Source organism: Seriola dumerili, unplaced genomic scaffold, assembly GCF_002260705.1.
Source record: "Seriola dumerili isolate Sdu_G_001 unplaced genomic scaffold, Sdu_1.0 BDQW01002273.1, whole genome shotgun sequence".
NCBI lineage: Eukaryota > Metazoa > Chordata > Actinopteri > Carangiformes > Carangidae > Seriola > Seriola dumerili.
The window spans coordinates 209,426-221,579 of record NW_019176528.1 but is presented as its reverse complement, the minus strand read 5'-3'; the positions used below and the strand labels follow the sequence as shown (position 1 = coordinate 221,579).

The 12,154-nt window shown below is 39.7% G+C and overlaps 1 protein-coding gene across 1 annotated transcript in view; it reads left to right on the top strand.

The window, feature by feature from the left end:
* The first annotated feature begins 5,832 nt into the window (after nucleotides 1–5,832).
* Nucleotides 5,833–12,154, top strand: part of LOC111239308 (ankyrin-1-like) — a 68,982-nt gene continuing 62,660 nt past the window's right edge. Inside the window, 1 exon segment of the mRNA XM_022769153.1 lies at nucleotides 5,833–5,958. Coding sequence (XP_022624874.1) covers nucleotides 5,833–5,958 — 126 coding nt within the window.

The window sequence follows — 12,154 nt, the reverse complement described above, 5'->3', positions numbered from 1 at the left end:
TACAAATGTCACAGTATTTATGCATAGCTACATTACAGTTTTAAGTGACTGACACCCCCACAGCACAGACAATGAGGCAGAAAGAAAAATAAATAAGAAGAACAAGAGCAGAGTTATTACTCATGACATGGACTAACATATTTTGCTTACATTTTCACAGCAATTTTGTAGCTGATCTTTCTGAGTGTGGACTCCTATATCTAGCAAATACTTTCTGTTCAAAGCTGTGTGGCAGATTCATATGTTGAAACTTTGCTGACACCTACAGTTTTAAGTGTGCAAGTGTGTTGAGTTGTGTACCAGTGCCTGGTAATACAGCTACAGAAGTAAAATCAGTAATGGCAGTGGTAGTACAGTAACAGTAGTAGCAGTAATAGTAGTTTTGGTAAGAGTAGGAGCAGTAAATTAAAAAAGGAAGCAGAGAAACTCCCTCTTGATGAAAGATTGACACTGACAGTGTCAAGTTGATATCTGAACCAGTAGAGGGTGCACTGGTCTGTGAATCTCCATAAAATGTATTGTATTATATTTTCATTTACTGTATGTGATGTATGATGTATCATCTTATAAAGGTTATTATATTGACTATATACTGATGTTAAAGTTGCAACTGCAGTGGAAGTCAGTTATATAACATACATCCTCCACCCCAACCACAACACACACACTCACATTCTACATAAACTGATCCATCAGCTTCCACTCTAAGATTTTAACTTCATCCCTTTACTATTCCAATCGAAGAGCACCTAATTAATAAACAATTTAATGTGCTGAGACCTTTTTATATACAGTCTATGGCTGAGATACATAGTTGAATACGTCTATTATGAGAACAGCATGTTCCTCACATCAAGGTGAAGGCAAAGACATGTCCTCTGGTACAGCACTCACAACCTCTCTTATTTCAGATATGGCCGTAGACTTTAGATTGGACACAGCAGCACTGGCTTAGTCCCAGAATGTGTTTTTTTGCTGAGGGAAGTGCAAGTCATCGTCAAGGGCAAAGACCAGTGGATGCAGAGTCTGCTTTGGAGTTAGGCCAGATGGCATGTGACAAAACTGAAAAGACACTGCAAAACATTAGGGATTTTCAGGGACATTAAACAAACATACCTTTAACATATATTAATATTTGTGCAACAGCAAACAGGAATAATAATAAAAAAGTGCAATAAAGAAGAATACAATCCAACCACATAGTTAAAAAACATAGTCTGAAAAAGAGAAATAATTAATAACATGTTGACAAAATTAAATCACCACTTTATCTTGACACATATTTGACATTTACTATAGATTGTTGTGCAAAATTTTAATTGAGAAGTTATTGTATGTATCATCATAATAATCATAATAAGAATCTCTCTGAAAGAAAAAATACATGCATGCACTTACAGTAGACTTGATTTTTAACATCATAACAAGCATTTAAGCCGATACATAACCAGTGTATTGCGACTCCATCTGTATATTCATGACAAGAATATAGTGAATAGAAAATTAACTTAAATGGTGGACTAAAGAATACATTTAAAGAACACAAGTGACTACACAGCAGTCTCATGGAGGATATTTTACCTGGGCAATAAAGCTTATAGTTGCAATAACAATGAGCTGCCACCAGATGGTGTTATAATACAGTGAACACAAGATCTAAGCGCAGCGCACTTTAAGGTTTCAAATAGCAACGATGTACTTGTAAATCTTAGCATGGTAGACTCATGAATCACCATCCACAGAAAACAGTTTAATCTACTCAAGAATGTAGAGCATGACATGCTGGCAATAAATATTACACTTTCATGTTGTACCATAAGTTGACTGACGAACCATGACTTCACTGTTGCAACTAAAAAATGTAGATGATCCATAATTCACTCCTGTGGCATTTGCACTACCGCCCAGTTTCTCTCATTTTCGCAGTCCTGTCACTGATAAAGTGTTGAATTGTTTAGTCATGGTCATGCAATGTCCTTGGGAATCTTCTCAGCAAGCTAAATATTCCCTAAAGCACTCAGGAGAAAATTGGGAGCACTGCCTTTATCTGTTTTGATTATAAAATATGTAACACCCTGCCCAAAGATATTAGGCTGCTGACACAGCATACGTTTTCAACAGCTAAAAAATTATCCCTTTGCTAAATTCTCTTGTTCTCAGGAGTGAGTGTGTTATTCTTTATTTCATTATGGTTTAGTGATTAAGGAGTACAGTACTGTTGTGATTATATTAAGATAAACTTAATTGACTAAATGTAATGTTCATTATATTGCTATGTAGTGACAGTCATTTTGGAATCCAACTAAATGTGCTTAAGTTTTTTTAATTGGTTACTTTTTAATCTGATTCAGTTACAAGTTTAAAACATATTTAACTAGTCTGACCTCTGACCGTCTGTGACATTATTCCCTTTGCTCTGCAGACAGCTCTTCTCATAGTCAAGTTATTGTGTTCATTTCACATTAACTTAAATACTGTTTTGCCAATCTTCCTCAGGTAACACAGAAAATGAAGATTTCTACAGCTTCATCATTTTCCATATTTAGCACACCACAATTTGGCTGAGGAGCTGGTGGAATCAGATCTGGACCAACACCAGTACTGTAATAATAGATCTCAGCTCCATCTGTGCCAGCTTCTCATTTCTATTGTTTAATATATATGACGTCAACACTGAAATGTTCTTCATCACTACTGTCAGCAGATTTATAGGGTCCTGCTGATATTTCTGAGCTAATGCATGCAACAAAGCCCTGGCCTGCATGCAAAGTAAAACCTAGCAGAGGTTCATTAACACTTATTTATTTCAGATTTATAGATTTAAGTTATCTATGTGCCACACAATTATTTGCAATATTACACCATATATACATATTATAACATTACAAAGCTGCAGATCTGTATGCAGTTCAGTGGCAGCACAACTCCTCAGCTTCACAGAGCTCAGCCGGGATCAAATCTTCACAGGAAAGCGCCAGTGTGCTGAAGAACAGACGGTTTGGGTGAAAAATGAACCTCACATAATGCATTACAATGCACTCCCGTGAGTATGAGCAAAGATTGTGGTAAACAAGTCATAAATTAAACGAACCTGTCAGCACTGCGTTGCCATTAGTGATTGGTAACGTTAGCTACCATACAGTAAGAACTACCTTGAAATAGCAAACACATCACTGTTACGAAGTGTTAGCTGAGATAGCTTAATTTTAGCTAGCCCAAGTTCGTGCCTCTCATGTTAGCCTTAAAATAATGAAGCTCAAAAATGTTAATTCTAACCACCTGAAAGCTAGTGACCATCCAGTAAGGATGAGGTCATCATAAGAGGATTTATCTTGAAAATTAGCTGTGGTGAATCGAGTTAGTCCAGCTAGCGAATAAGCAGAGCCGGGCAAGTGCCAGTTAGCTAATTAGCAACACAAGCAAATTGCTTGCTAGCTAATTAACGTTTCTGAGCTGCGTCAGTTTATGCCTAAAATGTAGCTTCAGTTTTGTCATGTATGAGAGGGACGCTATCATGCAATGATGTGGCTAAATACCACAACCACAAAAACAATGCAGTTCTAAAACATTAACTTGTAGCTGTAGCAGTTAGAATGTGGGTACATCTGCACCACACTCATCTAGCTACCTGTTTCATATTGTAGATGCAGGGAAAACTCTTGCGAAAAAAGGCACACCTAAAACGTTTTGAGGCTAATATCAATAGGATTAGATCTAAACAGCAAGTATACAAGTCATACAAACTTTTGCAAACGATAACAGACATGTAGCCTTATAAAAAAGTATCTAAAATTCTGCATTATGGATACAGTTTTTCATAATAACATCATTGGTTAGGCTGGAATAAGCAGCATTCAGATTTTTGTAAAAATGACAACTGAGTGGGCTAATTAGACGACAATTGAACCAACAACAGGGAGGCATGACCGCTCTCCTTGCAAAAGCTGAATTAATGTGGCAGCACAAAGACATCCATACACTAGACCGATGTCCCCATTGTGGTTCATTCATTTAAGTATCTAAGTGACTGGTCATCCAAAAGATTTGTGCCTGTAAAAGACCATTTGTGACACATTACTGAATAAACTGCCATGGAAGCATCAATCTTGTGCACAGAGACCCTTTGCCTATTTCATCTTGATAATGTGCACATGGTGTTTAATGTGCACATGCATCTCTTGAGTGTAATTTGAATGTGGAGTTTGGAATAACTAGTCTGGTTACGCTGATAGCTATTCCACAAGACCATTCAGCTCCTTAGACAAATCTAGACTGCTGTCAAGGCTATGGCATTATTTTGTGTATCACCTCCAGCTTAATAGTTCCATTAGCATCAGGCACAAGGCAATAATACAAAGCTGTCATTCAAATGACGGCACACTGAAAAATTTAACCCGCACAGAAACACACAATTGTAGAGGCACACAAACACTAGATGTTGGGGATGTTAGTTGGCAGAGAAAAAAATATCCCAAGAGACTGTCCACTTCTGAATATCCATGTATAGCCCAGTATTGGTTTTCATCTGGTGTTAATCTCTTTGCAGGTGGCATCTATGATTGTATTTATTTCTTGTTTTGTCACATGGTCTCTTTGTAGAAGGCCATGCTGCACATTACACTGCAACATTATTTAATTAATTAATTAGAATTACTATTTTAAAAGTTTTGCAGTAATTTTTCTTCTGAATATCAAAACATGGACCAATCACTGTCTGTCTTTTGCTTTAATTTTATTCTTTGTATTTTACTGTATACTGTTCATGCTGTTGTGCTACTGAATTGCTGCATGAAACATCCAATGCATGACCTCCTGATGTAATGGAAAGAGGGAAAGCAGTGGAATGAAGGGGTGGGGTGGGGGGGCATACAGTTTTTATGAAGCATGCATGTTTTTGATGTTTTTTCTCCCTGTCTGCTCGTGACACTAAAACATGAGGGAAGTAGGCTGGTGTAAGTGTTAATGTATAGCACCACGTTTCTGTGCCACCTGAGCATCAGCATTTGATACCCAAGGTATATCAAGAATCATACCGCAGAAGAACAAGCGCCCATATACTGTAGGGTGTATTAGATAAAAGGTTATGTCCATTTCTGTTTTACATGCTGCCATCTCTCTCACTACTGTTCTTTCTCTCCATCTGTTTCCAGGAGGGAGGTGGCATGGAAAAGCCATGGTCAGAGAGAGGGAAGACGTGAGAAAAAAATAATTTGAAGGCATTCCGCAGCTCTGGCGCCCTCATCTTTTGTGCCTCTTGCAAGACACAGCAAAGGCTAGTGTGAAAGAAAAGCCTTTAGCAGAGAAGAAAACTGTGGAGGAAGAAGCAGAGCAGCAGGAAGAGGAGAACATTTGACAGATAAAAAGAGGGAGCTCTGCAGCAGCATCCCCACTGTGCTGAACACAGGACTGCGTGACTGGTCTGTGCAAGCACAGGGAGAGAGGGAGGAGAGAGGAGAGAAGGGAGGAAGGTAGGAAAGAAAGAAGGGGGAGGGGAGGCAATTCAGCGCAGTGCAAGCTGACTGGATGAGTAGCAGCCGCGGCACAGGCAGCAGCATCAGCACCACTAGCTGTAGCATCTTTCTGTGTGGCTGCTGGAGGCTGTCTTGTGGCTGCTGTAGCATCAACATCAACCCCATACACACACAAATATCTGGACACAGACGTTCCCACTGCTTGCCTTACACACACACATGTCGTGGTGGCCACCAGAGAAGAGGTAGTAAGTGACGGGGCTTGGGGGACAGAGGAAACAGGGACGACTGGTGGTAGTGCAAACAAGAGGAGGGCTGGAGCGACAGTGACTGGAGCAGCAGCAGCAATAGCAGCGGCACCATGGCGCAAGCCGCCAAGCAGCTCCGAAAGACCAAGGACCTCGCTGAGGCCGCCGCCCAGGAGCAGAGGGAGAAGGAGGAGGAAAAGATAAAAAAGAGGAATCGATCAAGGGACCGCAGGCGCAAGGTATGGCTGGCTGTCTCATGAGACAGGGGAGGTGACGGTGTCTCTCACATCCGTCTTTCTCCCTCTACCTGCCTTTCTGTATCTCTCTAGCAGTCTCTCTCACTGCATCTATTGTGCATGATTGGTGAGGATGCAATTACACATGTATAATTACACAGTTGGTCTTGCAGCTTCAGCTGGTGCGTGCGTGTAGGCTAACCAGTCATGCACATATGCCATGGTACAGGTTGTGTTTGCTCGGTCAGTTATGTAGCTGTGGGGGAAGGAGAAGGAGGCTGATGATGATTGTTATGCCACTGGAGGTGTGACCAATATAGGCTGTTGGTTAAATAACAGAAGATGTCATTTTTTCTTTTCACATGAGAAATATTTGGAGGGGTTTCAGCCATACATGGGTGCAGCTCATTCATATTAATGCAATGCAAGTTCAGTGTACTGCATATGCATTTATTTTTATGCATCACATCACCATTAATATTCTCTGCATACTCTACTCCTTCCTACGAAACTATGTGGGTCTTAGAGATCGTGTCTTCCCCCATATCACTGATTTTTTTCATTGGGGGAGATGTAAAATGGAGGGGGAAGATGGAGGTACACTCCAATAAGAGATGCAATTTTAACCCATCTGTATATATTTTGGGTGGGCATGTTTGTGGAGAAATCTATGCTCATGATGATGTATTACTAAAAAGGTATATTGGAATGTGTTGTCACTAGCTAGGAATGCAGAATGTCATGCTGTAGGTATGAGAGCTCTCATTCACCCCTCCGTTTCACTCTTCCCCTGCACTCTCCTGCTCTTGCTGTGCCTTTAGGTGGAGATTTTATTGGGGTTGTGCTGCCTTGCACTCATGCTTGGCAGCACTGAAATGATTTATAAAAACTACACATTCTATTGTGAAAGGTAGGCAACTTGTTGAGCAGACACAAAAAACTTTTATGGATTTTATGCATAACTTACAACATTATGTGTACAGAGACTCTATTCAATGCAGTACCTGCTCTCAGTGGTTTTCTGTTCCTCCTGCACACGTCTATATGGAGTTGGTGGCAATAGAGGACAGGTCTTTTTATACTCTCTCTGTGAGATGTGTGTGTGTGTGCATGTGTGCGTGCCCGTGTGTGTGCGTGCGTGTGCGCATGCATGCACGTACATGTGAGACAGAGAGAATGAGGGTTTGTCAGAAAGACAAAACCACAAAGGAAAAGAGGCAGTACAAAAAATGGAATCTGCAGAAAGAGCTCAGGTGCTCATGGGGTGTGATCTCTTCCCTCGTTATTTAATGTTCTTTCAGCATAAAAAGGGTTGTGTGTCTGGAATGCAAAGCTGTAGGGTTTGCTAAGGGTTTCTGAGGCCATACAGGAGGCTTGTAACTATATGTTCAGCTCGTTTTGCTGATTTACTTTTACTTGATGGAACTGGAAACCTGTAGTGATGAAAATGTGGTGATGTAGTGAGGTTTTTTTTTCTACAGTAGCAGAGTATCAGAGTATCTGTATATTTTTAGAAAAATAGGCCACCTGTCATGTAATATCCTATTCTTTGCACTATTCTTTTTTTTTTTAATCTCTAAAATTTAATATTCTAGGTTAGTCATACTATTTATTTAAATGTCAATGTCAATGACATAAAACACTATTAATAAGTCCTTGACAGAGGGCTTTTCTGTCTTTTTATCCTTTTTAAGTATGTCTGTCTAATCCTAGCATTTAGACATTCAAGTTCAACATAACTGGAGTCCACCTGTGTAGAAAAATGTCCATCTTTATTAGCACTTTTGTTGCATTGTGTGGGGCTGTAGTCAACTGAAGAAAATCTTGTATCTGAAATCATACCTACTCTTCAACCAATTGATTGCTCATGGGGAAAAAAATATCTGCATGTTATGTCTAGATTAACTAAATTGGCCACAGTGCACGGAGTGCACTCTACCCGGTAGCCCTATTAGCCTATTCTACATCAGATAGGTCAGCTAGGCCTGTTATTTCTCACCAACATGCTAATCTGTACTTCTGCTTTGTCACATAAAATCATATTTTTTGTTTTCAGATTAGTTTGATCCAGGTAGGGTCTTTTCTCTTAACATCATTTGAAACATGCTACTAACGAAATGGCACGTAATATGAATCACTAAACTTGAAGTTATTAAATGAAACGGCTGTGTGGAAATGTCAGTTGTTATCACTGATGAAAAAGTGAAGAATTAGGTTCCTGAGCCCACAGTCACTGCAAGCACAGAAAACCAAGAATGCTTTTTTGCCCCAGACACTGTAGTGCATTTGAGATGTAAAAAAGGCATCTTGAGTGCTTACTCATGTTATTGCACTTAGCTAACCATCCACTGATCTTTTTGCTGCTAACACTGACTACTTATTTATTTTACTTCTGAATTACCGATCAAGTCATTTTATTTAAGATTCCATACATAGTAATTCGATGCAATACCACTCAATTTCAACTGGCCTTGTAAATTCTTTTGTCTTCACTGTACTGTAAGAAATAAGCACAAGCATTGTCAGTTGATCAAAAAATAAGTATTTAACAGCTCCTCGTATGTGCTCTGCACCCAGAAGGAGTGAGGAAGCAAGGCAAAGAGACAGAGAGGGAAAGAGGAGGCACAGGCAGGTCTTAATGTTCTGGGGATGTTAATTAGCTCCATTCGATGTAAATCAAACTTGGCAGCATGGCATCTCTCTTTCCTACTCCTCCCATTGCACAAAGGTCATCCACTACAGTGCCAACAGAGATCCTACGATAACTCTGGATAGACTGGACAGTAATGTAGTTAGGGAAGAAAGTGCAGGGGCATTCTGCTAGCTCTGCTAGCTAAGGTGCATGTCATACAGCTGCAGAGTCTTGCAATAGGTTTGGAATAAATCCATGACCTCTGTCAGCTACTTGGAAAAAACACACATAATCTTAGGATAAGAACAAGAGCAGCAATATCAATGATGCAAACTGAATAATTATATAATTATATACTTTCATATGCTAAATGCTAGTCAGACCAGATTGGAAATGGGATTATTGGAAGAAGATAACAGCAAATGTGTGTGTGCAAATTCATTGTGAATCAACATTATTATTTTCTTCTCAGTCCATAGAATATCTGTATTTGTTGCTTATCCCAGGTGAATAAAATCAAAAGGCTGTTTGAAATACAGCTAAATCCAATGCATTATGTCAATAAACTGGAGTTAATTGCTTAGCTGCATTGACAGTAAGTATTCTTACCCCACTGGCTGTAACCCTACCACTATGGATCACTGGATCACTATCTGGCTATACTGTGGTCCTTATGTCTAGCATCATTGATCCCTGCTGTATGTTTACTAGTCACTAGTCACAATAGATCTGTGTCTGTATTTGATGTATGCAGCTATGAATTAGGGATGTCCCCATCAAGTTTTTTGGCCCTAGTCACAATCCAAGCCCTTTATCATTGTGTATCTGCCAATACTGGGTCTGATCCCTTCCTTAAATTGACCTAAATGTTGACTGAAATATTTATCTGACAAGTTGAGGTGCTGAACTACTAAATTTGGCACACCTTAGTTTTCACGGGCCACTTGATCCTAACTCTGAAGGTCTGTAGAGAAGGAGAGAGGTTGTCAAAACAAAGTGCTGTATAGTAAAGAAAGCAGTGGATTTTGATCTGTTTTATTGTAACAGATACTGATCCACTGAAATACTCTATGCCTCTGTACTGATCCTTAGGATTGGCTCAGGACATGTCTACTATGAATACAACATCAATTATTAAAGTATAAAATTTACAAACACCTGTGCAGATTTTGGTCTCACAATAACAACCATGCAATTTAAAAAATCTTAATACCCCACTGAATAAGTTGGAAACAAACATTTTCCTGGACCACAGTCAGCTGGGCTGATGATTCATATCAATAATCAGTTCTTTATTTTGGGTAAATAATTACATGACTGCCAAAATAAGAATAAACACTAAGAATGGAATAATATGAGAAAGTACAAGAAAATGTTGGGTTATCTTCAAATTGCACTCGTGATTGTTGGGGTTCATTTTCAGACCAGTCCGGGACAAGAAACCTTTTATTGTAGGAGCTCAGCATGAGGCTCTTGGGCCCATACATTTCCTTGTTTCCTTCAGGCCTGCACTTAATACAATGGATCCAACGATCTGCTAATGGATACTGTGTGCTCTTTGTGTATATGTGTGCATGTTTGCGTGCGTTTTCAAAGGAGCTGTATGTGTGCATGCGTGCACATAAAGTGTTTGTGCGTGTGTGTGTGTGTGTGTGTGTGTGTGTGTGTGTGTGAGTGTGCGTGAAATAGCAGGGCTTCAGGGTATCTCATTCCACTTTTATGTAACCTTATGGATACCCAACCCTAATTAGCCAAACTCTCCTCTGTGTGTCTCTCCATCTTTCTTTGCCTCTCTGCCCACTTCTGTCCTTACACAAAACAACACACAGGATAATGACATCAGAAGAACTTTTCAGTGATGCCTAACCTTGCTAATTAAAAGTTGTATCATCTGCATAAATAAAGAATCCCAAATATTTTTTAGACAAGCGGAAAATTAATCCTTGTTGGGCTAATTTATATTCCAGAGCTTTGGGTGCAAATTAATAGATCATTTAGGTAATTCATGTCATTGCAGTGCACAGCGGAAAGACTCTCATCCAATCTTGAGAAAAACAGCCTAATCATACACTGCATCACATAGTTCTGCCTGAACCATTACTCCTCTCACTGCTGTGAACCGCACCAACATTTTGAATGGAATTTATTTGCCTTAGGTCAGACCATTTAAAATACAAGAAGCCCACAGGATAACACAAGAAAGCATTGAATATTTTCCTCCTCAGTCATCTTCATATTTCTGTATGACACCTTTTTAGGGTAACAGGGCAGCACTGATTAAAGACTTTTATCACTTTATACTCAGCTGCCATCTATGACAGTTTCTTTTCTCTGTAAACTCAGTGTCAAACCATTGCAGATGCACACAAAGATGCAATTCTACCGTGTGTAAATGCCGTATTGTATGTTGGCCCAGATCCGATGAAAGAGGTGGTATGAAAAGAATACTTTAATTCACTGTGTCTTTGTGTGGCAAGGGGGAGGAAATTAAGTATGTTTATGTGTGACCATGACAATGGAGCTTTTAAGGACGTATCCTAGAATCCAAGTGGCTAATGTGTGATTTTCTCTGTGTCCAATGTTTTTGTGTGGATGGATGTGCCTGAGTCTGTATTTATGTGCGCTTATATTGCTTTTTTAAACCCACATTCATAGATTTTTTTGCCACAAGAGAGGAGAGGAAACCTCATCTACTCTATTTTGGTCGCTACCAACTCCGGAGAAATGTGTCTTTAGCTTACTAAATGTTCAGTGTGCTCCACCAGATAGCTGCTAACTTTGTCTCTCATTTTGTGGACAGGTAGTGTACTGTAGGATCATCAGGAGGTTGTTTTCTGAGTGTCTGAGTGTTGGATAAGAACAATAAGACTCAATTATACAGCTAAAAACAATGTCATAAAAGAGGCTAAAGAGCTATACATGCCAAAAAGCTCCGTAGAGCTTCAAAGCTTAATGTTCTCTTTGGCAGCACACCATTATTTGACCTAATATTACAAATTATATATATATAGCCATTTAATGTACAAGTGCTGTCTGTGCTACTGCTACAAGATATGTAATGCTTAAAACCTAATATTTTTATGTGACATAAACTTTTACATGTTCTGTTATACTGGATCCAGTTTCAGATGGTGCAGGGCGCGGTGAACGATTTTATATTACTTCTAAATCTTTGGAGACTTGGTCTGCATGTTTTTGTGAGGCAACAGTAATAGGAAGCGTAATAGTATGTGCTGCTGTCTTTTCATCCCCTTTGAGAAAAGGGAGGGCAGGATGAGCCAAGGTCGAGCAGAGCAAAGCAGCACTCAGCCCAGCCCGAAGCTGCCACAGGCTATATTTACCTGCCAGCCTAGGATTACACTGCATCTGAGACCAGAGCTACCCATCTATCTACACACCACAACCGTGTGCTAGCTGAGCAGCCGCTCTGATCCTGTATCTGATGTTGCCTCGGATCTGTTCCTGCTCAAACAACATAGGAAGATTCCAGAATAGAAGCATGATGGCCGATATTTATCAGACCTTTCTGAGGGCTTATCTGGGACTCGACTGTCACATATTTTGATC